Here is a 27936-nt window from a genome sequence, read left to right as displayed (position 1 = left end):
GGACAAATGTTTTTCATACATTTTCAGGATAAAAAAAAGGTTTATTTGACGAATAGACTGAATAATTGAAGAAAGAAATAATTAATAAAAATATTTGATAGTGACAGCCCTACTGGTCATCTTATGTCATTTTTCTGTCATTTCAACACAGAGAGCCCATGATACCTGGCACAAGTTGTTTTAATTCACAGCATATTTACAAATCATGATATTTCACGAAAGCCTGAATACACTCACCACCCCTGCGCTGGAAAATGGAAAATGGCTGGGTGTAGCCTTTGAAGCATGATCATTTTGGCACCAGCGCTCGGTGACAAGACGACTTGGGACCCGCCAACTCAGATGGCGACGTTTCGGGCAGTTCAAAATATCCGGTGCAGGTCCGCCTGCCGTTTGTGGAGGTACAGGCGCGGCTTCATCAAAACCGGTTGTCGTCGGGGCCGTCATTTGACCTTCAAAGTATTTTGGCTTTCTTGCGTGCTTGAAAATCACGTGTTTTGCTCTTGATGGACTTGACCAGCAAAGATAAGCCAGGGTCCCTTGACGCCCGGTCTCGGTCCTGCTCGGGTACGCCGTCCCGCACGGGTGGACCATGGTCAGGGTCGGGCAGGCGCTCTGGCTGTTCCATCTGCTCTCGCTCCCGCCGGCGGCGCTTCTCATCCAGGATGCTCTGCGTAGCCCGCGTGCGCTTGTAGCTGGGGTGTGACGGGTCCAGGTTGAAGAGGTTGGACGTGAACACGGCCTGGAAGCGGGGGTCCGACACATCCACCTGAAAAGCACCGCGGCGCCATCAGCTCACAATCTACCTCAGCCGGGTTGGGCCGTGGCAAACTCTGACCTGGAAGTGGTCCTCGGGTGGCGCCTCTCCCTTTTTCATCATCTTTTTCTTCTTTTTCCTGCTCAGGTTCTGCTGCTCCACCAATTTGTCATAGTTGAAATGCTGGCGTCGCTCGTCCCCGTCGTCCTCGTCCATCAGCAGGGACATCTCAGCCTGAACATGCGCAACAGAACATTTCTCAATCGTTGAAACGGCATCTCAAACGGCATCGGGCCATATGTCTCACAAGTTCAACTTCCTGTTTCATGGTCGCACCAGCTAAGCTGAAAAAGCTTTGGGCCTGATGACTTGCGCATTTTCAACATCAACAAGTTCCATATTTGATCAATTTCAGATTTCATGTGATTCAAAGTAAAAACGGGCGAGTGCTGTTCAAGTTATCGCCAGTTGCATACTTGTGGGACGTCTTAAAATGAAAGTGACATTAGAAAAACGCCTTTAGTTTTATCCAATTTGAAGGAAAAAAAGGCTCTCCTGGGAAATAGTGGTCTTTCTTTAACTTTTCATGACCATGGATGAGAATTCACGTCTTTTAAAATGGTAATAAAAATAATAAAAGTCTCGTTTTTTTTGTTTTTTTTTTAAGGAGGGTAGCTGACACCCTTGACTAGTGCTTATCTAATGTGAAGCCATTTGAGCACTGTACTGACAACTGTGACCATTGGATGGTAGTGTTGACATACATACAACACATACATTACATATTTGTGATTCTAAGTAAGGAATAAAATACAGCATTTCATATGATAGCACATATGTTTACATAGACAGAGCACAAAATATTCTGTCGGTCCTGAACGATGAGTGAAAATGCAAAATGTACCGGCCTTCTAGAGGTTTCCTTCTTGGCACTGAAAGAGTTAAAATTATTTAATTGTTTGAAGGGAAAATTGCATGCATCAAAAAGTATCTGTAAATGGTATCGGTGACTTTGAGAGTTGAGTGGTGCGAACTCAAATTGGTATCGTTTCACATGCTCAATTTCACCATTTGATTTCATTTTAAATATTGCTTGACTTTCAGTTTTAACCTGATTCATTTCCAGGAACGGGCAGTCACTGACAGAAACTTGTTTTGCCAGCAATTTCATTTATTTATGTTTTTATCAGGTATTCCTGTATCCAACCTACAGACACCTTCTCAAGTAGGCAGCCCCGGTAATAAAGCTGTTAAAGTTTGGACTGATGAAACCAATTTAGTGCTTCAGGACTGCTTTGGCTGTATTTAAAACCGCAGCCGTGTGTGAAGACACTGTAGATCAGGGGTCACCAACATGGTGCCTGCGGGCACCAGGTAGAACATGAGGATCAAATGAGTAGCCAGCAGGCCTGTTCTGCAAATAGCTCACAAGTGATAGAACAGTGTGATTTTCTAGTAATAATACAAACAATTATGCATATATTACATGTACATACCATACAGTATTTCACTTGATTTACATTTTGACTAAATGATTGTTCACAATAATTAACGAACAGCTGTAGTAAATATGTAAATCAAGTGTAAAATGTAAATGTATACATGTATAATTGTTTTTAAAATTCACCAATTTTCTATCTAGTTGGTGACCCCTGCTCTACATTATGCATATCGCCACAACGGTTCCACGGATGATGCAGTCAACACTGCCATCCACACAGCGCTCACGCTCATAGAGGACAAGGAAACATTTGTAAGAATGCTCTTCGACGATTACAGCTCAGAATTCAACACAGTCATCCCTGACAAACTGACAGATAAACGCTTTACACTCGGTCTGGCACCCCACCTCTGCAACTAGGTGCTGAACTTCCTCACAGGCTGACCCCAATTAGTTATAATCCACAACCACACGTCCAGCACCAGAACTGTAAACACAGGGACACCCCAGGGCTGTGTGATGAGTCCCTTGCTTTACACACTCTTCACCTATGACTAAATTAGCATAATTAAGTACGTAGATGACACTACAGTCATTAGACTGACCACTGGTGGGGTCCAGACAGCTTATAGGAAAGAGGTGGCAGTCCTTGTGGCCTGGTGTCGGAGCAACAATCTCCTCCTCAACCAAGACAAGACCAAAGAACTAATCATTGACCCAAGGCGGCAGATGGAGCCACACAAACCACCACTGAATATGGGACAGAGGTGGAGAGGGTAAAAGTCTTCAAATTCCTTGGCACCTACATCTGCGAGAATGCCACCTGGTCCCACAACACTCGACAGAACATCAACAAGTCACAACAGAGACTGTACTTTCTGAGAAGAATGACATTTGGCATGCCAGCAAAGATTCTCAACAACTTCTACAGATGTACAATCCAAAGTGTCCTCTCCACCTTCATCACAGTCTGGTAAGGCAACTGTACAGTACAAGACAGGAAGGCTCTCCAGCGTCTGATCAAGACCTTCCAGTGCATCTGTGGAGCAGCCTTCCCCGCAATACAGGACATTTACCACATCAGGGTTCTTCAGAGGACACACAACCCCATCAAGGACACTACTCATCCACAACACAACCAGTTTGAACTGCTGCCATCAGGCAGATGCTCCAGGAGCCTGAGGGCCAGGACTGCCAGGCTGGCAAACAGCTGCTACCCACAGGCCATCCGAATTCTGAACAAATCCCTCACACACTAATCTGCCTCATCACCAGTCACTTTACTACATGCACACATGCGCTTTACAAACTCTGCACAGTGCAGGAAACCTGCTTAAATACATAATATTTTGCACTATCATCCTCCTATGAATACAGTTTCTTCCACTTCATCTACTCCATAATATGCTTAGAATGTAAGTCTATTCATTTATTAGTAGTTCATTATTACTGCCTTTATTGCTCTAATACTGTTTTTTTTTGTTTTTGTTCTGTTGGCTACTTATTATTTCACGCAAAGTTTTGTGATAACATTCATGCGTCTGCAATGTTGTGTGTGCGTGCATGACCTCGCGTTGTCGTTCATCCTCGGTGCGCTCGTCCCCCTTCTTATTCTTCTTTTTCTTGTCTTTGCTCTTGTAGTCTACGAAGTTGCGGGCAGAAAAACACAACATGACGGCCTGGGCGTCATGCGCTAGCTGACCGCGCGCTAGCCAAGACTCACCGGCAGACAGCAGCTCCTGCGCGAAAAAAGGGTCGCGGAGGTCCACAGGGTCGGGAAGTTGGTCGTCGCTCAGTTGGCCGTCCTGCAGATTGGAATGTTGCGTTAGCATTGTTGCATCAGTGTCGCTCGCGCCGCTGACGGCGCGGAAGCTGTAACCTGCTGGTGGAGCTTCTTCTTGGCCTTCTTCTTGTCACGCTTCTTCTGCAGGAAGTCCTCCCAGGGCGTGGGGGCCGCTTGCTGCTGCTTACGCTCCAGCTTTTTCTTCACCAGCTCCTCCGTGGCCTCCCTCAGGCCTGCGACAACAAAGCTCTTGTCACTTGGAAAGACGACGGATTTAAACCAGCAAGAGTGTTTCAAACGAAGTTTAGGATTTCAAACTCAGTTTTAAACTAGCGCTAGGTTTTCTATGGAGTAAGATGGCTGTCAAAAAGACCACTCTAAATTGCATTGACTTTGAATTGTGTTCATATGAGTACCACTCAAAATTGTGTTGAGTTTACTAATTGAAGAGTTGCGAGTGCAAGGGTCTTCATTACAACTCTGATTTGATCAACTATGACCACACGAGACACCGCTTCACGTCTCTGCATCAATCTCTCCTTTTGGATTCGTGGATCTGATCCTTTGCATTTGTGGATCTGGATATATAAATTAAAGTGACACTCGCCAAGCTACCAGGCAAAGGCAGTCGATCTGCGAGTCATTTGAGTCGCACATGCACAAAGCAGAAAAAAAATGGCCCGATTGAACACGAACTGAACCCCAAACAGAAGCTTCCAATAGGTCATTAGGTTTCAATCTTAAGTATAATGCGTGCTAATTTTTAATAATGCTCAAATGACGCTTTTGTGAGCAATTTAGGGCCAATTTAAAGTTAAATGGCAAATTTTGGGAAGCTTCTGTAACAGCAGAAACAAGCACTGCAGTTGATTTTGGAAAAACCCTTTTCTTTGAATTGCACACACCAATGCTTAAGTGGAATCCTTAACAAATAAAGATGAACTAATACCAATTAAAATAATTTACAGTATAATTTACAGAATCTCATAAAAAAAAAAAAACATTGTGATGGACCAATTTATATGAGTGATTTTCAAACAATTTATGGATGTGGAGTCACAGGTCATGAGCCTGAGAGTCCAATTTAATCAATAATTAACAAATAAATTGGACAGTAACATTGCAAACTATCAGCTGTTGATGTATGGGGTATGATCGCTGTCAAAAGGATGTATGCATGCGGGACTAATGGCCACGTGGATGACTCTCAGATCGAATTAGTTTGCCTTGTAGCTTGGTGTGTCGTCATCTCAATTTGCATATTCAATGCAAATGCGAAGGATCAGATCCATGAATCCAAACGAGAAATTGATGCAAAGACATAAAGCAATATCTCGCGTGGTCATAGTCCTGCAAATGAGAGTTGTACTCCCAAGTTTTGTATTCGTAACCTCAATACAATATAGAGTCACACTCGTATGAAAACAATTCAAAGTCAACACAATTTAGAGCAGGGGTGGGCAACTCCAGCCCTCGTGGTCCGGTGTCCTGCATGTTTTCCAGTTTTCTCTCCCTAACACACCTGATTTAAACCATTAGCTCATCAACAAGCTCTGCTGGAGCTTGAGAATAATCCTAATCATTTGATTCAGGTGTGTTTGAGAGAGAAAACAGGAAAACATGCAGGACACCGGCCCCCGAGGCCTGGAGTTGCCCACCCCTGATTTAGAGGGTTACTCATTCAAATTGTTATACACGCATACATCTTTTTGACAGCCATCTTATTCCATAGGTTTCGGATTTGGGATTTAAATCAAGGAGGCGGGGGAGTTGTAATGTGTTGAGTCAAGATAGGAAGAAGAAAAAAAACAAAAAACAGATTCTGTCCTTTTTGCAAAGGGCAAAAGAGGACGGGGGCTTTTGAAAAGGGCTGTTTGCAGTTAGTTTTGCGGCGGCCGCCCTACCCGGCACCCAGGTAACCTCCATCTCCATGCTTTGGTCCTCCTGCGGCCGGTCGGGTCCTCGCAGCAGCTGCCGGTACTTGTCCAGCTGCTCCTGGCTCTTGCCAACCTCTGGCGCCCGCTTGCATTGCTCTGCCTCAGCCTCCTCCTCTGCCTCCTCACCTTCACTGGATGACGACGCCAGGTAGGCCTTGAAGTCCATTTCCAGGAGCTGGCTTTTGTTGAACTTCTTGCTGAGAGCACTGACACGCTCCGGGTCCGTCTCATCCCAGGTCAGCTCCACCTGCACACGGTGGCGCACGCTTCCATTAACAAGATGGCCGCCGGCAGGGAGGAGCTAACGCTGCCTAAGTACACTTGACTTGGATTTGATTTGAAATGGAAATGGACAGGCTTGAGCTAATTCCTATGACATCACAGTGTAGAGCCAGCCGCCCGGTCACCTTTGATGTGGCACTGGCCGACGACGTGAAAAGTTTGGGCGTGTACGTGGCCAAGTTGATGTCGGTCGCCACGTCTTTGGGAGGGTCCTCGAACGTCATGTCGTCCGGGATGAACCTGGACACGGACACACGCACAAAAAAGAAAAACAATCACAAAAACACACGCAATCTAGAGTTTCAACAAATAGTTGCCAACTAATTGATAAAGATTTTGAACCTCCGATCCGTGGATTAAAACCCCTTTCCGTTGTTCAAATCCTCAAAATTTCAGCTTGTCAACAGTAATGCATGTATGCATTCTTGCAAAAACACCACACACAAAAAAAACAACATAATAATAATAATCACATACAAAAATTAAAAACATCACACAATACCACACACTTGGCTTTGGGGGGGAGTTGGCCAAGCCAGGTATGTCAACTAGTTAGACTAAATAGATGAAAGCTCTACCTGAAGCATGTTTTTTGCTACCCTTTTCTACAAGGACCTTTTTTGAAGACGTGTGCAATGTTGCAAAGGCAGCAAAGGGAGCAAAATGACTCCAGGGGACAAATTTGGGATCATTTGCAATTTAAAAAACAAACAAACAAACAAATAAACAATTATTTCTAGTCATGCTGTAGTAGTATTTGAATAAAAACAAAGAAAAAATAGAAAGAAAAACACCCACGCAAAGAGTGTGTTGACTCACAGCTCTTCGTGATTTAGGAGATATCGGCCTTCCATGAATAACAATCTTAGCTCATGGAGATTGCCAAGATAAAATTCAGCAAAAAGCATAGAATGCAAACAATCTATAGAGTGTATTCACTGAGTTCACGATTTCGCAAGTAGGCACCTTCTTGTGGGTCAAGCTTATACTTGTTTAAATGGTCAGTTATTGAAAAAGTCAGACTCCTCTACCTCTAACGTTACTTCTGTAAAGAGAACTTATGTGGAAAGTTTAGATCAATAGTCCCTGGAGCGATACAAGTCGAAATTTTGTTTGATAAACTTAATTGATCCGTACGAAGCGAAAAAAAACCTTGAAAACTTGAGACTGAAAATATCAGTACAATATCCCGATATCGTCAATTATTTAGTCAACACTGTAAGTGCATACTCATTAAAAGACATGAAACCTTACAAATCACTTGTCAATTCCTGCAACTATATTGTGTGTGAATGGGTGAAAGATGTCCAGCATCTCTCCGTCAACAATCAAATTCTCTTCATTGCTAACGTAAGCCATTGTATGCCATCCTAATGAGTTGGCCTGTATTGCAGATAAGGGAGAGAGAACCACTGGCCGCACACCTACTCCTCATTCTAATCAGGGGACTATTTAGGTACAGTCAGAGCTGGAGGGCGTTGCCGGATTATTACGTCTGCAGCCTTCCAGCGTCCATGCCAGTTCCTTGTTCCCTCAATTCTTAGCGCTTTTGCCAGAGTGATTTATTTGCTACTTTTTCTCTTTGTCTCCAGTCTCCCAGTTGGTCTGCATTTTGCTTTGTTACTTTGTATTCTCTGCGACGTCCTCCTGCTGGATGTGCCCCCAAGTCTTAGTAAGTTACTTGCCTTTTTGCATAGGCTCTTTAAACTGTACTTTGAGTCTCCTTATCATCTTTTTGTTGGAGTTTGAAGAACTTTTGTCAGACCCCACGCGGTGCGTGCTTTTTGTGCTAATAAACCTTTTTATCGACTCCACGCTCTTTCCTGTGTGCCCCCGGGGTTCACAATCAACCTGTCTGAGTCATGACTGTGACATTAACAGACTTGTAAAATAGAAATCGGCATGATATATTCCCATCACATAACAGTAAAACGTATTTTAGCAATCTTACAATACGCAATATAGACTTTCAACAAAACAGTCCGAACGCACTTTTGTGTATATTTCGTCAGTTGGAATTACATTCCATGTTTTTCTTCTACGCTCAGAGTTCCTTCGTGCGTTCGCATTCCTGGTGTCTGACAACAGGCACAGTATTCCGAAGAAGCTTCTTTTAACAGTGTTGTCCGCCCTATTGTTGCACCAGTGAATGACGCAGGTGTTTACCATTGTCAAGTACCTTTCACACGATCTCCTTGGCTTTTGTCACTGACCCCGGCAAGTGTCTGTTTGCCCCACAATATGGCCACCGGGTCGGGTCACTGACGTCACTTGAATACAGTGTGCCCCCAGTTTACGAAATTAATCTGTTCCACGGTTGGGATCGTAACGCGAATTTGCCGTATGGCGAGCAATCCAAATCTATGTTAATTAGCTAATGCGTGTAAAACCCCAGGTAAAAACATCAAAATTGTATATACGTATTCAAAATTGGTATCAAAATAGTATAGTATAGTAGTAAAATAGTGTTGCTTATATATAATATACTGTACATGAATACAATCAAGTAACATCATAAATAAATAAAAAAAAAAAAAAGGATTTATTTACCTTCAAAGTGAAGTGACAAGCTTATTATACCCATATTCCCTTGTGAAGGTAGCCTAGCCGAGGCAAACTTAGCCTTCTTTGTATTTCTTGGTTATCTAAAGCTTCGTTTGCATATTAATCATAGTTTTACTTCTCTAGCGTCACTAGCAATCTTAGGACCCATGGTTAACCATTTGAAGTTTGAATTAAGCACTAAAATGCACGATAATAATATTGAAAGCACTCTCACACGAAAAAAAGTCTTTAAGCAGCCATCTTTGTGACCCTGTGCGCAACCAATAGCAGACCAGCATCTTAGTGACCCGTGACGCCGACCAATAGTAGATCAGTATCTTAGGGAGTCGTGACGCCGACCAATAGCGGACCAGGATTGTAGTGAGGTAAGCAGTGACGGGTGTAACGACGTATGAGCGTGTTGCCCTTAGAAGACATGCCATGGTTGAATTTTTTTTTTTTTATGTCATAAAGGTGGAAAAATGGCGTAAAGAGGGGACAAAAAAAAAACGTCGCGGTCCACATCGTGAGGTGAAAAAAAAGGAAGGCAGGGAAGTCATAAACCGGGGGTCCACTATACTATCTATACTGGCTCTATACTAAGTTTTAGCTGTTCCAAATTTTAACCAGTGGGGGGCAGTTGAGCATGAGAGAGGCCCAGTAAGCAGGTCAAGAAGTAGAAGAACAGGAGATTATTATTGACCTAACCTGATAATGGTTAACAGGCTGGCCCTGACCAGGACCAGATGGATGGAGTGTTTTGATAATCAACCTCATAACGGATGTTTCATTAGAAAATTAACACAAGCACTGCAAAAGTCTTATTCAAGTTAATACCGTATTTTTCACACCATTTTTTTTTTTTTTTTTACTTGAGGACCACAAAGGGTTCTAGAATTTGACAAAAGGGTCGAACCAGGACCAGATGGATGGAGTGTTTTGATAATCAACCTCATAAGAGAAAAAAAAGTGTGATGTTTCACTAGAAAATTAACACAAGCATTATGAAGGAATTTATGTAATTTTATCCATGATAATGAAGCTTCACTGTGCATTGTGCCGTTTTCAACCTCGAATACGCATTTCAGTCAACTGACGCCCACAGGTCTCGGGCTGTGGGGACCTCCAATGTATCTCCATTGACCTGGCTATGGGACCACCCCTTTTGGTGGATCGGCGAATACAAAAGATGGGACTGGAGGACAAACCGGCATCATTTTCACAGTGACACGGGAATCTCTGTTTAGGACAATTGGCTTGTAAACTGCATTAGACAATTTGGTAACAATAAATCTTCAAAGTGTTGTTGACGCGATGAACGCGTGCATGTGTGTTTATCCCGGATCATACCCGAACCCGCAGGAATCTTTCACAAAGGTATGTAAACAATACTGCATTATTCAACTGGGTCTGGAATCAAAAATAAGTTAAACGTGAAAGATCCAACAATTACAAAAGTGTTATTCAAGTTACTACCGTATTTTTCACACTATTTTTTTTTTTTTTTTACTTGAGGGCCACAAGGGGTTCTAAAATTTGACAAAAGGGTCGAACCAGGACCAGATGGATGGAGTGTTTTGATAATCAACCTCATAAGAGAAAAAAAAAGTGTGATGTTTCACTAGAAAATTAACACAAGCATTACAAAAGTGTTATTCAAGTCTCTACTGTAATTTTCACACCATAAATTGCAATTTTTTTTGAGCCCTGTGTGGCTTATGTGTTGTGTGATTTACTTGCCACCAGGGGGCAATCCACCAGTACAGCAAATGTGTGTATGTGTTCAAGGTGTGAATTTATGGAAAAATAATGTGAATTAATGGCAGTGCTCACGGACTTTCAAAAATATTGTTTTAAAAATATGAAAATGATGTATAAATTGAATATGCTCTTGTTTAAGTGTTTGTGACGTGTAAATCTGATATAGATTTACATTTAAAAATTAAAACATTTCCATATATCATCTTTCTGAGTAAATATGTGATGTGTGACCTGCAGCTTATCTGTGACAAAAAAAAAAACGTGTTCAATTTTTGCTGCTGTGGCTTGTATACTGGTGCTCCGATTTTGCCTGCGTGCCAAACGCATAATTTTTGACAGGGGACACATACTTTCAAATCAACGCGTGTCCCTTGGACGCATTATTATTATTTTACATCAAAATTAATCATCATCTGTCTACTCTTATAATCTTATGAACATTTTTGACAACTTCGTCTGCCATGTTTGTTTTGATCTTGCGGAAAAAAAGAATGTTAATTGAGGGAAAAAAAAAGAACACAGCTTTGTTGAATATACAGTATGCTGCTCACGCCATGAGCCTCACCGCATCATCATGAAGTCCAGTGGTCCACAACCACTGGTCCACGACTCGGAACCGGTCCATGGATCAACTGGTACCAGGCCGCGTGGGCCGCACCCGAAATGTTTTGGTACTGATTTAGTTCAACAGTTCATTCATTTGTGCCTCGTTTGGCTTTTCTAGTCTAATCTGTACATGATCAAAGATGATTACAATGGAGAAAGTTTACACTTGAAATACCATTTTATTATAAAAGAAATCTAGGGAAGAGGTTTCCATCGGTCTGGTGAACATTTCTGTCTACTGCCTGTGTGTTGACAACATCAGCGCCGGAGTGCGCTTCATGAGTTATACAGTGCATGCCTGTGAAGTTTTAATCTACTCCCACAGGCACGCTCGTGTCAGTCACGAAGCGTACCCACAGCAATAGGCACCCACACACACACACACACACACACACACACACACACACACAGACATACAAGTATCTCCTGCGATAAACGAGGGTTCACTATATATCATGATTTTATCGGTCCAACCTACTTGGTAATAGATTTTCCATCATGAGGCCCAAAAGCCTAAACGAGTTTGACACTCCTTCTCTGGTAGGTGCAGAGCTTCTTAAAAAGTTGTCTTAACGGGCCATATTTTGCCCATGTTGGGAGTAGTTCCATCCACTCATAATAACAAAGAAAGAGTGAGCAACTCTCGTTCACCCTTTATTCTTACTTATAACAAAAACGCAGCCTACCTTAGGTCCAAGACGGAGCAGCTGCTCTCGTACTCGAAGCCATCACACTCCTGGTAGATCTTAGCAGCGGTGCCGGCCGAGTCGCACTCGGCCACGGCGTAGAAATACTTGAGGCGCTTGAACTGGTAGTCGCGCCTCTTCTCTCGGTACAATCTGAAGACACAGCACGCAAATCAGTCTATTTTGCCTTACCGCATTCAGCCTCGGCTCGCATTGCGAAACAAGTGACTATTTCGTATGGGGTCTTCTTTTTATTTTTATTTTTTATGAAAGAAATATTTGTCAAGGGAAAAAAATGGCACTAAGTTTTGCATAATAAATGGATGCTTTGCTTGTCGTTGTACTGCTAGGGTCCCCAGCCGTTTTATCATCACGGACTGGTTAAGACCGCTTAAGATTTTTATTGTGGACTGTAATTTTCCGCGGCACACCTGACAGTGTCTTGCGGCACACTACACTGGTTGAAAAACATGGTGTTAAAGGATAAATTAAAACAGTTCCAAAACATCATTATTTTGGGTGCGTCCCCAGAGCTGTTGATCCAAGGACTGGCACCAGGCCGCAGACTTGCACTTGGGGACCTTTGTTCTACTGCACGAACTTTGCATTATGGGAGTCAAGCTGAGCCACTCAAATAAGTCAATCAAAGGCTTGCAAATGTCAGAAGTTGTCTTTTAGTGCCCCCCAGTGGTTTTGGGGTTCCAACACAAAGATTTCTACTGCACCCCATTCGCGAGTTGCTGTTGAAAGGATTCATGAAAAAACCCTGGGAAATGCATAACAAAACATTGGGTTTTCAATATGTCCTAAATTGACAATACAGTATTTCCATTTTCTCATGGCAGTAAATGCGCCTGACATGGGCTAAATTTGACATGTGGAGGGTGTACTTCTCGATCTCCCGTTTTGCAAGCATTTAGAAGGGATGGTGGGATAGCATATTAAAAGACGACATGTTGTGACAATCTACGCGATAGCTTAGCCCCCTATTGGTTTTATTAGTATGCTTTTACTTTGACATTACACATCAAAACTAATCCAAAAGTCTAAGTTGGGTCAAAATGAAAATAGGCCAGAAGCCCCAGACACATGGCAAAAAAACACCATTAGCCTCATTCATTGATATTGAAGCAGTTGACAATATGAATGCTGTTTATTATGAAAGCTGGTGCTGGTGTGTTGGTGACGAGTGCCGAGACCATTTAGATCATTTTATTTGACATTTCCAGTGAATTTACAAGTCCAAGGAGCAATAATATTTATTTCGGGATTATTTTGAGCATTGTAAGTTTACTTAAGTTTAGTCATGCTTCCGCTGTGATATCATTCAGGCCAAATATAACTGCTTCTATTTATAGGATATGTACCGTGCCGACCGGGAAAGAGGGAAAATTGTGGTATGATGCCTAATGAAATGCATTGGGTAAAAAAATATTTTATTATTTTATTCATTTTGAAAGTTTTAAATCGTCACTTGATAAATGATAACAGGTACCATAATTCCCCAAATGTAAGACACACTTTTTTTCCCCCCAAAAAATGAAGGCCAGAAGTATGGGCGTGTCCTATAAACGTTAACTTTAAAATTGGATTTTAGAGGAAGATTGATCTGTGAGTCCATAACCCGAGTTTTGACGCACAGATGTACATTTTTATTTTGGCCATATTCTTATTTTAAATAATTACCGTAATGAGACAAGCTAGAGGAGGGGGACGTCAGTTGGCTGTTAGCATCAAGTCCCTGTTGCAGCTAACAACGGCTCGTGTTAGCTGAGCTTGTTACGGCATTATTTTCAATAAAAGAAGCAGGCAGCTGAACCAATGTCCGAGTCCACACACAGGAATATTGCGAAAACCTAAAGGAAATAATTATGATGTCTACAGCTGATTCTGATCTACAGTCATAAGGTTGAAACTAACCCTAACCCTGCTCAACTTCGGGTGTTTATGCTTTAGAAACATTCGATTTTGATGAACAAAAAGAAGCCCCCACATATAGCAAATAGGGAAAAACTGAGACATTTACTGCCCATTTGCAAGAAACCCGACTACATGTAGACAAGGCATTATTCTCTTTTGCAACAGTTTTGATATTGTTGCCAAAGTGTTGGTGTGTCTTATACATGGTAAAATAGAAAATACCAGAATTTCACATTAAAATTAAGGGTGCGCATGATAAGACACGAGTGTGTCTTATATTTGAGGGATTACGGTATTTATTTCTTGCTCGGGCACCTGAAAATACATGCACTTGAGGATGTCAATACCTAAGTGGACAAACGGCAATGTTTTGTAGCCATTTTTGCGAGTCAAACTAGGAAAGCTAGCAAACTACAAAAAGAAAGAAATAAAAAAGTGGCTTGGGTGGAGCGCGGCCCTCACGACGCGGTCACCTGTCGTCCTTGGTGTCGTCCTCGGAATCGTCAGGCAGCGCCCGAAGCTCCGCCGGTCCCTGGGACTCTTCCAGCTTGAGTCTCTCTTTGCCAAACTCCGACGGGTAGATCTGCAGTGGCAAAAACACAAAACCGACAGGTAAGTTTTCACTTGATTCTTATCTTCAACAACAGTATGTCCACTCGTCTACAGCGCATTCATGTAGTTCAACTTGAGCTGTGAAGCGCCTTATCTTGCTTCTTGCAACGCCAAGTGTTTTGCATATAAACAAGGCAACACTTGAAAGAAAACCTATATGTGAAACGTGCTCTCTACTGCAAGTAAAGCAGCCTTCATTTGCCTTCTTGGAGCGCACTCGATTGCTTTCAAAGGAGAAGGACAAGTCAAGACCATTGGTTCCCAACTTTTTTTTTCCCATGTATGTAGTCTCATGGAATATTTTTTCCAACATGGATGAAAACAAAAGATAGAAATGCAGTGCTCATTCTACCGCTGAAAACTGTTGGGTCATGCATGGGTCCCGACAGAAATGTTTGAAATCCAAAAATTACCCGAAAAAAAAATAAGCCTATTTGGAGCGCACACTATTGCTTTCAAAGGAGAAGGACAAGTCAAGGCCATTGGTTCCCAACTTTTTTTTCCCAATGATGTAGTCTCATGGAATATTTTTTTCCAACATGGATGAAAACAAAAGATAGATATGAACAACAACAGATATGAACAAATGTCACAGTACTATTTATCAAATAGAATGAACTTACATGTAGCATCTGTCATCGTCTTCTTCATACAACAGCCACATATATAACAGTCCATTTTGGTCGAAAGTCAGCTTTTCACTTTGAGTGTTCATTTGGCTAGATTCAATATGTCTGCTTTGTTCCTCTTATCAAGCTTTTGAATCATTTTCTTTTCGCTTCTTCACTCATTCTGCACTCATTGGCTCATTGTTACCTGACTGTGTATTATTTGACTTGTCACACATACAAAAATAAATGCAGGGGCCAGAAGATAGCACTTTTTAGAAGGCATTAGAAGGGGGGTTGAAAAAAAAAAAAAAAAACAGGATCCCAGAATCTTTGTAAGGACAAACAAGTCCACTGTGCAATTTAAAATAAATTTGAATGGTTTAAAAATTTGGCCCACAATTTGACAGTGATTTTTTTTTTCCTCCTGAAGGTAGACCATTTGAGAACCACTGCACCATCCAGATTCCAGGTTCCATCTTGATTTGAAAATATGCATCCTCCTTCATAAATAATTTGTCGAAACACAAGCACTGGTAATGTTTGTGGGTGGCTTGCACATGGTAGGACCTTGGTGCATTACCTTGACGGAGAGCACGGCGCCCCCTTCAGGCTTGAAAGAGTTGAGCATGGCCAGCAGGTCTTTGGCCTTGAGCCGGTCCCAGTCCACGTTGCAAACGGCCAATCGGCGCCAAACCTGGAAAAGGCGGTCGGGTCAGGCCTGCACCGGGGGCAGGCGGGCTCTCGGGCCCGAGCGAGCCCACCTGCTCGCTGCGCGGGGCATCCTTGCAGAGCTCGCCCCAGTCGTGCTGGATCTCCTCCTCCTGGCGCTGAAGGAAGGCGTCCGCCTCGTCCTCGTCCCCGTCCTCGTCCGAGCTGGTCTCCACATTGCCTTTGCCACGAGCCAGATCCGGACCACTGTCCTCTTCGGAGTCTGAGTCCGACTCCTCGTGCGACTCGCTGGCTTCCTTTTCATCTCCCTCCTCCTCCTCGTATTCATCACCTGAGCAGAAAAGTTGCTAGCAACAAAAGCTGCCCTGTCTTTCCCTCCAAATACAATGAAGTGCCTGACTGGAGCGAAGAACTAAACTAATGTTTTGATCATCGATGAATTGTTGAGTGCTCCTGTTGAACTTAATTACACATGTATGAAAACACGTGTGCCAAAATGAGAAATAGTATAATGATTATTTGTACTTGAGAACCCCTCGATTGAATCACTCGTATAACTGAATTACAAATGCTATTCGTCGTGATACAAAATGTTAATTAAATGCAAATGAGTTCATTGAAGATTGAAGCAGATATCATTAAGTAATTGAATCAATCGATTGAGAATCAAAAATCAATTCTGAATCAAATCGGAGACCCCAAAATCGGAATCGAATCGTGAGACAGTCAAAGATTGCCACCCCTAATATAGACCATGATTTCATTGGTCAGGCCCACTTGGGAATAGATTTTCCTTCATGCGGCCGGCAAGCTTAAACAAGTTTGGCACCCCTGCTCTAAAGCATGGGTGCATTTCACCAACAGCAAGCCTGCAAAGTCAGTGACATGAAGGCTGTGTAAAACTGAACTGGCGTTCCAAGGAAGCATCAACATGAGCATTTCAAACAAAAGCACTCCAGTATGGATGGATGTTCTTCGACTAAAGTACGCAGAAGCTTATTCAATTTGTCTGGTCTAATAATTGTCACGAGGAGGAAAAATAACAACCGCGTGACTCGCTTTCAGTCATTGGAGTGGCATTCAAACACCGGTCAAAGTGTGGGAACTCCGAAACAGACTGAACTTTGCTGCATTAAAAGACAAAAAAAAAAAAAAAAAGAACAAAAAAAAAAGAAACAATGCTCACCTTTGATTCATGAGCTGCCATACAATTATTTTGAATAAAATCATTGCCATTTGTATTGCTCAACATGAAAAAAAGAAGAATTATCCTTTTTTTATCCGCTGTAGCAAACAAAGACGAGCGGACTATTTTTTGTTGAAGAAAGGCCAAAACGTAAAGCAAATGGCTGCAATAATTACTGACAGCATTCTAAACATGTTTATTAAAAGGAATAAAAGGAGGGTATCAAAAAAATGATTGATATTTTGCTAAGCATTATAAGTTTGAGTCGAATAAAAAAAAATACACATACAGTAGACCCACAGGTTACGGTGTCCCTGGTTTGCATTTTTTTTTCAAGTTACAATGTGGAATATTGAGTTTTTTCGTCCCCTCTTTAAGGCATTTATCTGGCTTCACGATTAACACCCACACCTGTCATAACCTGTGGGGTTGGTTGTGTTTGTTGTTTTGCCTCCCTCTTGATGCGTTTTAGGTAATTGCTCTTATTTTCTGTTGTTAGTCATACTTAATTGTATGCATGTATATTATATATAAGTAGCACTTACTATACTATTTTGATTCCATTTTTAATATGTATATACAATTTTGATGTTTATACCTTGGGTTTTACACACATTAGCTACATAACATAGGTTTGGATTGCACGCCCTACGGCGAATTGCGTTACGATCCCAACCGCGGAACGGATTAATCTCGTAAACTGGGGGCCCACCGTATATATTTTTGGGGCTTTCTAGCTATTAGCACACGTTTACCTTAATTTGATTTATTTAATTTTGTTCTTTATTTTTGTGTAATGAATATACCGGTAATAATTCTACAAGTTTTAGAGTTACATCTATGTATGTAAATACGGCGATCCCTCTTTTTTTTGCGGTAAATTGGGACCGGAACAAGTTGACTCAAGTTGCAAAGTTAAGTTGAGTGTCTTGCAGGTCACTATAATGTCTTCTACAAGACACGTGATTGGCTCCTGGCGCGACCATCGACCAATGACGGCAGGCGTTGTAATATACTCCAGCTTGTTATTCACACCTTGTCGGACTCATTCGTAAAACACACAGGTTGTTCTTGCTTTTCCAAGACAGAGGAGCAAAGACCTTCACCGGACCGTTCGGAATCTCTTACCTAGATTTCTTTTATAATAAAATGGCATTTAAAATGTAAACGCTCATTCTTATCATGTTTGATCATGTAGATTTGACTTTAATCCGACATCCGGATGCCACTAATATGACCGCGGCTGCCGCAAGACTTTGTAGGATGGAAAGGGGTAACTTTTCCGTGACTGTATAAGGTTTAATAATTTAATATTTAAGTAAGTATGTGTACTGCATGTGTCTGTCTGGCATGCAGGAAACCGTCACAGCACGTCTCTTTCCGCAAAATAATCCCCCGCCCTAATCCGCGATGGAGTGAGGGCACGATAGGCGAGGCGCGAAATAGCAAAGGATCACTGAACTCTGTATTGTCTTTGAGGTGAACTAAAGGGCTCACAAGGTCATTTGGAATCTCCCTTAGAGATCATTTCAAGCAATAAATAAAAATAATTTTGATTAATCGCTTAATTGTAAAAATTATTGCTGATTAAACAACTACTGAAATAATCGTGAGTGACAGCCCTACAACCTCGTAAAAAAAGGGATCTGTATCATCTGTAGTCATCAATGGCACGAGCAAAACACTTATATTTTCAATATAATTACATCAAGGTTATTTCTATAATTGTTATGTCGCAAAAGAATGTCATTGTTATGCTGTTATGCAGGTTTTTCTAATTTAACTTGAGTGATATTTGTTTTCAATGAATATGGCGGCCACAAACATCACCCCTTTCCATCAAACAGATATTGAGCTTCCCTCACCCGCCTCCACTCGCTTGTCGTCCTCATCTTCAGAGATCTGGTAGAAGCGTCGGAGGTCCTCGGCAGTGGAGTGGTTGACGGGGCGCCCTCGCTTGTCCACCGTGTACTTGACTTTGAAGCGCTCATCGTGGAACATGGATGCGAAGCGCTTGTCGATGGTGATCTTTCGCTGGCTCTTGGGCATCTCCCAGAAACGCGGGTCCCGCTGGACGCGCCGGAAGCGCTCGTCCGCTGTCGGCGCCTCGTCTTGCCCGTTCTTGGAAGACATGGCGGCCACCTGGAAACAAAGTCATCACGTCACTTCTGCCATTGCCGTACTTGCTGTTTTACTTGACATTTATTTGCGGAGGTTATCCATTTCATCAGTAGTGGATTTTTTGGGTCTCTTCTTTCATGACATCTACTCCCTACTTTACAGCTTGTGTTCAGTTTTGTTGCTACACACCAAACTGTGCAAAATTTGCATCATACACCAGAGGTCCCCAACCCCCGGTCGACGGCCCATGGATCAAATGGTACTGGGCTGCATTGGCCGCACCCCAAATAATGATGTTTTGGAACAAGTTTATCCATCCATCCATCTTTTATAGCCGCTTATCCTCACAAGGATAGCAGGCGCTTATCTGAGCTTGGTTTATCCTTTTTTGTGTTTTGTTTAGCTTGATCATTGTTTTTTTTGGTGCTGCCTTTGGCCACTGTAGATATTGCATTTTGTAATGAAGAAGGACTGTGTGGCTTCATCTAACATGTTCTGTCTCAGCGAAATCTGGTCCACGAGTGTCTGTAAGTTCTACTTGATATAATACGCCCAAAATTAGTTTGTTGCCCCAACAACTTGTGACTGTGGATAACATGCTAGATAATGTTAGTTCTTATCTTCAGCATATTGTATTGTGCCGCCTTGGATGCGTTCTCGCTGGTTAGTATTTTTGTTTGTGCTAGGTATTTCCCTTGGCATATGTTAGCATATGCAAATGTTTTGCACTGAGAAGAACTCATGTGGGCCACATTGTAGTTTCTTTCAGAGGGCCAGTATGACTGTGAAGTCAAGATACATTTTAAGTGTGTTCGGCACACATTTACCAAGTTTTGAAATCAGAGGCAGGTAAAATCAGTTCAAAAGAGAGAAAAAAAACGCTTGTTTGAAGACAGCTTGCAAATTTGGCAGAGATGAAAATTTCAGGTCCAGAAAGTAAAAACCCTGCCACATTTTGGCTTTAGCCACTGGTACTTCTCTTTAACCTGCAGTAAAATGAGCTTATTAACCCGCTAGTTAGGTGGAAGTACTTGTGGCTAAAGCCAAACTGTGGCAGGGTTTTTACTTTCCAGATCTGAAATTCCAATCTCTTAAATTTAATATTTTAGCCAGAAACCTGAAGTCAAATCAGCATTTAGACGGCCACACAAAATGATGTGGCAGGCCGGATCTGGCCCCTGGCCTTGAGTTTGACACTCGTGATCTAGATAGACAGACAGTGCGCTATCAATGCACTTAACAGCCGCCAGAGGCTAAGCCCAAAAAAAAAAAAAAAAACACTCAGCCAAACAAGGCACATAGCTGTTAAATGATCAACTAACTCAGTTTCAAAACACCCAAATTATTTCATGGACCCCCTGCAGTCAGGCCACGACACCCCGGGGATCTGAGGACCCCACTTTGAGAACCACTGATGTAGAAACAGCTGTTAAAAAAACATTGAATTAAAAAAAAAAAAACAAAAAAAAAACTTAAGACGCTAAAAATGTCTATAGATTTACAAAATAGGTAGAGGTTCTGTTCATTCCTAAATGCTTGCAAATATAATTTATTTGATTGTGAAGTTTGAAAGTACAGTAGAACTCATTTACAACAAAATCATGTTTGCAGCCAGGAGAAGGGACAGGGGACTTTTCACTACAGCAAATCCATGTCTCGGCTGTAAACATAAAAAGTGTGTTGTGCAATCCACAATCTGACCAAAACATCCAACATTAAAAAAATAAAATAAAATTGCCAAATCTACAATAAGGATTCATTTTCATACTTGCATCAATGCCTTGCATAATGTCTTCACTTTGCTTCATCCATCTTGCATCTTTATTACTTTTATCTTGTCTTCAAGTGTTAAGCTTGGTTTAAGCTTGACTTGTCCGCGACTTCCGGCCTGCTCCACGCGTCAAAATGACATTATTTCGGCAACCACGCCCCTCCGCGAAAAGTCCACGTGGGCCAAATTTTTCGCAACTTCTGGAATATTTTTTACGAGCGGACAACATGTCAGGCGAACTATAGCTTATGGAAGTTTGCCGGTACAAACACCTTTATTATTCGTCTGAAAAGGAATACCGTGATCTAAATACCGTAAACAACTCCTGGCGAGCCCCACAGGGAGAGATGAAGAGTCTGTCTAGATCGTTTGAATCATCTATGATTCTCTTCCTGTTATAGAGTAGTGTGGTTTGTATGCTGTAGAGTCCATTTACTGCCACCTATAGTATGGGAGAATATCGTCTGACAGCGGGGGAAAGCTGTTCCAAGTACAGTGGGCCCCCGTGTTACGAACTTAATCCATTCAGCTGCTACGCTCGTAACTCGAACTGCTCGTATGACGGGCAATCCAAACCTATGTTAATTAGTGAATGCGTGCAACGCGTGTAAAAACCTTAGGTAAAAACATCACGACTTTATACACATATTAAAAATTAGTAACATAATCTACTGTACAGTTAAATTAAATAACATAAATATACAAAGGAAAAATTACATTTACCTTTGGGGCGACGTGATTTGAGCTGGGTGGAGTCGTAGGGGAGCAGAGACCAACCCGCAGAATTTATTGAATTATTTTCTTGAACAAGAACTTTTCTCAAACTAGAACATATCACCGGCGATTTCCTTCGCTTTAATCCATAATAGAAGAAGCCTCTCCATTTTGTTGCCGACCAAGGTCCGTCCCCTGGCAAGGAAAGTCTTGCCCTTAGAAGATTGCTGAGCGGTTACGGCCATACTCACGAGCAAGGTTAACTATGCGTGCACCTCCTTCGTATTTTTTTATTATCTCCTGCTTGGTTTCTATTGTCATCATCCTCTTACTTCTTCCTTTACCGCCACTTGCAATTTTAGAAGCCATGTCTAACAGATAAAGTTTGCAAAGTCTTCACAACATTCCTTCCTTCTATTTTTCACTCATTTTCTCTCCTTCCTTCTATCCCGACCAGCTGTGCCATCAAGCTAGATAAAGGCGTTCGACGTGACGCCGGCCAATAGCATATCCGCATCTCCGTGAGTGAGATCGGGACTGTGACCTTAATCGACCAATAGCATATCGGTATCTCCGTGACTGACTCCGTGACTGACACCGTGACTGAGACAGTAACTGTGACATTGTAAGAGCAATGGCGTTCAGCATGAACATTTGATTTCGTTGATGCTGCAATGCAAAAATAATTGTACAAACACTTTGACCGGCATGTCGGATTGTTCGTAAGACGAAAGGTATGTGCGTATGAGGTGGACAAAAAACGCAGCAGTCCACGCTCGTAAGTCGAAAAGTTCGTAAAAGTGGGAGTTCGTAGACCAGGGGCCCACTGTATAAAGAGCTGCAAAATGCGTACTGATGCGTCTAGTATAAATCAAGCTAGACTTTTGCTGCAGGCTTGTTTTTGCTATCGTGAATTTTAGTGCAAAGCTAATTCAGAAAAAAAACATTATGTATTACGCAAAAGGGGGATTTTTCTTTGTTTGGAGAAGTAAGAAAAAGGGAAAGGCTTCAATGCATTTATTTTTCACACTGGGTGGTATATTTGCACATGCAGGTTTTCGTTGTAGAGGAGTTTCACTGAATTTCCACCGAATGGAATTGAATTGACAGTTTGATGATTATGTTATTCAATGTTCTTCTTCCTTTTGCATGCAAAACAGGTTATGCTAACAGTGAGACATGCATGTTGTGGGACACATGTTCCATGTATAAGAATTACTATCAATCCATCTATTTTCTATAACCACTTATCCTCAAAAGTGTCGCAGGCTTGCTGGTGCCTACCCCAGCTGACTTCAGGCAGTTGTCAGGGGACACCCTGAAGTGGTTGCCAGCCAATTGCAGGGCACACAGAGTGTCAAGGTTATCTTTAAAAGTAGACTAAGACAAGCCCTGCTGCTAAACAGCAAAATAGTAACTCAGACCAGCCTAAATGGACTTTTTGTTGCCGGCAAAGGGAAACACTTGGCGTACATTCTCATACGTTGCCAACAGCGTTCTCCTCGCTCAAGCATCCCCGCCTGCTTTTTATTCATTCAGCAAAGCCTTGCACATTACAGACATAACACAAAAGAGATACCCGGGCGCCACCAACAGCTGGACCAAGGTCCCAGCTCATACTTTCCTGTGTCAACAGCTTTATCTAAGGACTGGGGCAAGATAAACTAGGTCTGCATAGATGGATAGCAATGCACACTATTATAGACAAGAAATAAGCACATAATGATAACAACCTAATATATGATTACCTTCACATAGAGACAATCAACCATTCACACACCCAATCACACCTAAGGACAATTTAGAATGTCCAATACACCGGCCATGCTCAGAGAAAACCCACGCGGGCTTGGGAAGAACATGCAAACTCCACACAGGAAGGCCCAAGCCAGGTGGATATGAAGTCGGGTCCCTTTAACTGTGAGGCAGAGGTGCTATTCAACTATGCCATTGAAGTGTTATACTCAAAACACGTTCCACAGTTGCAAGAGACAGCAATGAAACACAAAGACCACAAAAAATAAACAAGCAAATTTAAATTTCATTTGAATAGTTTCAATTTAGATTCGATTTGGTCATTACAGGGTGTGGGACTAGAAAAAATAGTTTAGGAAGTACTACAGGCTTAATTGGTATACTGAAAACTATTGTTGCAGGATTCTTTTCTCTTAGTTCTTTTTTAGACGTACTCAGAAACTGCGTGTTTTAGTATTGTGTGTGCAGATTATTTCAAATGTGATGGCTGGGAAGTATACACCAATTCTGGAATGACTAATCAATTATGATAGGTTGGTCTTTTTGAATTTATTGCACTGACAAGTCAGTATGGATGAACTTCCTGTTTTTGAAATGTAATGATGAAACAAAAGCAAGGCAATGTCACACGATAGTTTGTCCTCGCCACTGCTTTCCGAGAGCCAAAGCTACGGATGAACGTATGCGAAGGATAACACAATGTTGACTTGTTAAAAAAAATGGACACCATAGAAATGAAATGAAAAAGTTGCGTGTTGTTGAGCCATCGAGAAAACACAAAGACGCAATGGGAATAAAGTTGGGAGAGCTTTTCGAGGAAAACGCGCGTGCCGTAGTACTAAATGTAAATCTTACCACCAGATCGTGTCTTTTCAATATCCACTAGGATACACGTGCTTTCCCAGAATGCAACGCAGCTCAGTACTTCCGGGTTTAGCAAGACGGAATCCAAAGCGGGACAAACATAACAAACCGCGCGTGTATCGCCGCTATAGTATTTCAAGAGGCTGGTATGGCGTTGGAATGCTGTAATCTATCTTTCATCACTTTTTATATATTTTTTGTGGAAACAATGTGCCGTTGTTAGCTGTGAGAGCATTGTGTTGCAGTGTAATCTTGTAATAAATACTCTTCGCCAATAGGCGGCAGCACAGTTCTTTTGAGACAGGATCTTAAGGGGTGTTCGACGTCGCTTGATTCCCGTTGATAACACTTTGATTAAAATAACTCCGTATTGTTATTATAGTCTACAGACTTTTAAATTAAACATTTTCAGCTGATGGGTTGCATCGACAAAATGGATGCCTTGGCCCAGAAAAGGCTGAAAAACACTGGTTTACTCCACTTGCTGCTCTCTGCAACCCATATTTTTCCAAGTTGGACGTTAAAAAAAATCCAAAGTGAGCTTTGTTTGCAAAAAAGGCTTTGAAACCATACAGGATGTCAAATTTTAACATCAGAATTACACATGCTTACCAGTGGAGGCCCTAGAAACTGGTGTTAAGGATTTCCTTGTCGCAAGGACGTTTTGCACATGTTCACTTTCCACTCCGGGTTGGATGTTATCAGAGTGTTGGCGAAGATAGCAAATGTTGCCTTTTGTTTTGTTTCATTTCATTTTGTTTTCAAGGGTCAATCAGTGTTGCAATGATTTGCCAAACGTTCTTAAAATAATCCTCCCCCTTGAGCAGTATTTCGTCGATTTTGGGGTCATTTTTTCCCATCATTCTCGCAGTATTTTAGCCATTTAGTATTTATGCTATATTGACATATAACAAACAATCAACCAAGTGACAAAAGGCAATGTGTCGAAAAAGGAGAAAGGAATGGTTGGGTTCAAGCAGGAGCTCTGTGGACAGACAGACGGACGGACAGCCTGAGATTAGGCCTGCTGGGTGTCGGAACAGACCCCCGCACGCTAGTCGTGATCCCACCACAGCGCCGGCCACGTGAGTAATTTGTCGTGCACGCTAGCGACATAATCCCACGAGCACCGCTCTGCGCAGTTCACGCCTGCAGATGCCCATGGAGATGCATCCGCCGCCGCTGCCACCAACCCAACACCCTGGCTGCCGCCTTGACTGACCGGAATTCAAATCAACTCTGCTCAACTGAGTCACGTTTATTTGTATTGCCCTGAATCACTGATGTGTCAAAGGGCCTCACAGGTGAAAACAGAGTAAAACAGAACATCATAAATGCCCAATACAGTAGCATCCCCTGAACAAAGCTCCCAGTAAATCCTAATCTGGGGAAAATTAGAAACCTTCAGAAGGAACTGAGCAGCACCCTTCCAGGCTCAACAGGTTGCACTAGATGCCAAGTGTTAAAAATAATACATTGTGCTATATTAGACAGGAAGTTTCCAGTGCAAAAATGCCTTGACAGCAGGTGAATGCATTGTCAGCAAAGACTTGCATGGATTGAAGAGAGAACGCTCAAAAAATCACACGTCTCTTTCGAGTAGAGCGGCGTCGACCGATGCGACATTCTGGGAATGGCATGCAAACGGTGGCAGACAGTTAGACACTGATCGCTTTTCTGAGTTTTGTGAGAAACCTGGTCATAGTCTTTACTTGACCGAAATACAAGCAGAATCATATAGAGCTGCGACTGTGGCAAGACCATGCAGCCTATTGCTGGCATTTTGCATTATCCGTGCTGCTCAGTCCACTTGTAAATAGACGTACCTCACCTTGCATTCTGCACATGCACATTATTTTAGGTATCTGTACAAAAACGACCTACCTACAGTTAATACATGTTTTCTTATAAAACGTTCTGGTCAATGTGTGTCAAGATGAATCGTACAAACTCATGTTAGCTAGCACATCAAACACTTTAACAATGATGTTGGCTAGCTGCTAACGTTAGCCCCACCGAAACCATCTATTTTTGTAACATCTGTCTGTAACTGATCTTGAATTTGAATATTAACATTGAAATCGTGAAATACACTGACAGTTTTTTTTCTAAAGCACAAACAATGCATAACTATGCTGTGAAGCTAAGTAATAAAACGATTAAAAAACATTTGAAAAAGATGCTGTATCTTGTCATGTCATTAACGGTTTACAATACAATACAGATCAAACGATTTGTATTGTTTTTAGGCTTAAGACAACCTTCCACTGGATGTGTATGAGCATAATGAGACCCATTTAGAATGTCAAATCCATATTTCCAGTTATGGTGTTTAGAGTAGGTCATATAAAAGTTCTGTAATAATAGTGTAATGCATTACATGTCAAATTCAGTAATTTTGTAATGTAACAAATTACTTTGAAATGACAGTCATAATTGTGGTGGAAAATTAATATTCAGCCCGTATTAGTACAACATTTTGTTGTTCACTGACCACCTGGCATTGTGTTAACAAAGAAATTTCACTCTACCATGCATGAGAAATATTGGTGCAGCTAGGGTAAACTGACCATAATAGGTCAGCCAGTTCTGTCATGACCTGCCACGGTCTCCTCCTTGTGGGACTTTGTTTTATTGCAGGACAGGCCTAAGCAAGTAAGGGGTGGAACCACCGGCTGCGCACCTGTTCTCAATTCCATCATCTATTTAGCAGCCGGAAAAGGGCGGCGGCGGCGGATTATTCTCTGAACCTCCGTTGCGTCCCTTGCTTTTCGAGTTTGTTCTTATCGTATTTATTTGTCCGTCTCCTGGTTGTCTCCCTCAGTTGTTACTTTGCTTCGTGAGTATTTTCCGAGCTTTCTTTTGTCGTTACTTTTTCTCCCCTCGAGCCCGTTTTTCGAGCGCCTTATTTTGTAACTTGTTTTTGACATAATTTTCGACGTCGCCGTCCTGTTGGTTCCGCCCCTGTCGGGTTTTGATTTTATTTATTCTCTCTTCCCGTTCGCGTGTTACGTGCTCCTTTTGTTATTAAATTTCCTCCTCATGCGTTACTTTACTCATTTGTAAATTTACTCAACTCCGCTGCCTGATGAGCATATTGAACAGAGAACTGTTTCTTTTGTGTGTTTACGTCTGGTTTTCATCTTTTAGGCGTTTACTCCCGTGTGAGTGAATAAGAATCTTCACTTTTACGTGTCACTTCACACTCTCTTTGAGAACACCAGACTGTTGCCTAATTACAGAATTGCACCGAAGACTCGTGTCTTTGACGCTTCAAATAACAGAAACCTAAATAAGACATTGTGGCGGACACTAGGACCATGTCTCTCACCCAGTAGGCATGATGCTATGATCCTTTGATGCTTTGAACCTGTTGGCTTGGTCTTTGCTGTTTTGGACTTTGTTGTTTCAGTTTTGTGATGGCATGCGAAGAGTAAAGATCTCCACTAGCACAGCAACGTGTGGTTTCTTCGCCTCGCCACAACATTTTGATTTCCAGACTTTTTATCTATTCTGACTAAATTCTAAAAATTCCACAACATATGAAATAATGCATTACAGTTTTGAAGTAACTTGCCCAACACCGCCCATGACGATATAAACTTTGAAATGCAAAGACATAAAAGGCCTATAACATATTTTATTCTTTCCACAGTATATGTGCATATAAATTACATTTGGCACGTTGGTGATTTATTTCTTATTAAATATGTGTTTTATGAGACCAATTTTTCTAACCAGAAAGTAAAACGGCTCATTTACTCTTACCTAGCTGCTGTGCCATCCTTTGTCATGAGCACTCATCTTCTTTAGCTCCATGGCTGATGGAGACTATTCCAACAGCCTGAGTAACGGTATCAAAACAGGCATTTTACTGACATTAAAATGTAGAACGACATCAATACACTGCTCTCAC

At 41.9% G+C, this 27936-nt stretch overlaps 1 protein-coding gene across 2 annotated transcripts; it reads right to left on the bottom strand.

The window, feature by feature from the left end:
• Positions 1–20: 20 nt before the first annotated feature.
• esf1 (ESF1 nucleolar pre-rRNA processing protein) lies at positions 21–27936 on the bottom strand. Of its 2 annotated transcripts, none has more exons than XM_088418808.1 (13): positions 27789–27936; positions 18661–18937; positions 15702–15940; positions 15521–15634; positions 14191–14300; positions 11798–11950; positions 6326–6440; positions 5886–6165; positions 4078–4214; positions 3922–4003; positions 3767–3840; positions 839–991; positions 21–769 (listed from the first exon to the last, which is right to left on the bottom strand). In XM_088418808.1, the coding sequence occupies exons 2-13, from the start codon at positions 18926–18928 to the stop codon at positions 455–457; spliced, it is 2040 nt and encodes a 679-aa protein (XP_088274934.1). In that variant the 5' UTR covers positions 18929–18937; positions 27789–27936; the 3' UTR covers positions 21–454. The 2 variants fall into 2 exon arrangements, with proteins under 2 accessions (XP_088274934.1, XP_088274933.1); XM_088418807.1 differs by lacking the exon at positions 27789–27936 and adding an exon at positions 24012–24060.

This window comes from Hippichthys cyanospilos, chromosome 7, assembly GCF_059441005.1.
Source record: "Hippichthys cyanospilos isolate Australia breed blue-spotted pipefish chromosome 7, RoL_Hcya_1.0, whole genome shotgun sequence".
Lineage (NCBI taxonomy): Eukaryota > Metazoa > Chordata > Actinopteri > Syngnathiformes > Syngnathidae > Hippichthys > Hippichthys cyanospilos.
This window is presented reverse-complemented; position numbering and strand designations above follow the sequence as displayed.

What these genes read in the sequence shown, in the direction of transcription:
- esf1 (XM_088418808.1), bottom strand. Translation starts at nt 18,928, where the DNA reads ATGTCTTCCAAGAACGGGCAAGACGAGGCGCCGACAGCGGACGAGCGC. An exon ending in TGCTCCGTCTTGGACCTAAG is followed by an intron (nt 6,441 to 11,797) that starts GTAGGCTGCGTT and finishes GTCCGTGTCCAG; the next exon opens with GTTCATCCCGGACGACATGA. An exon ending in AGAAGAAGCTCCACCAGCAG is followed by an intron (nt 4,004 to 4,077) that starts GTTACAGCTTCC and finishes TCCAATCTGCAG; the next exon opens with GACGGCCAACTGAGCGACGA.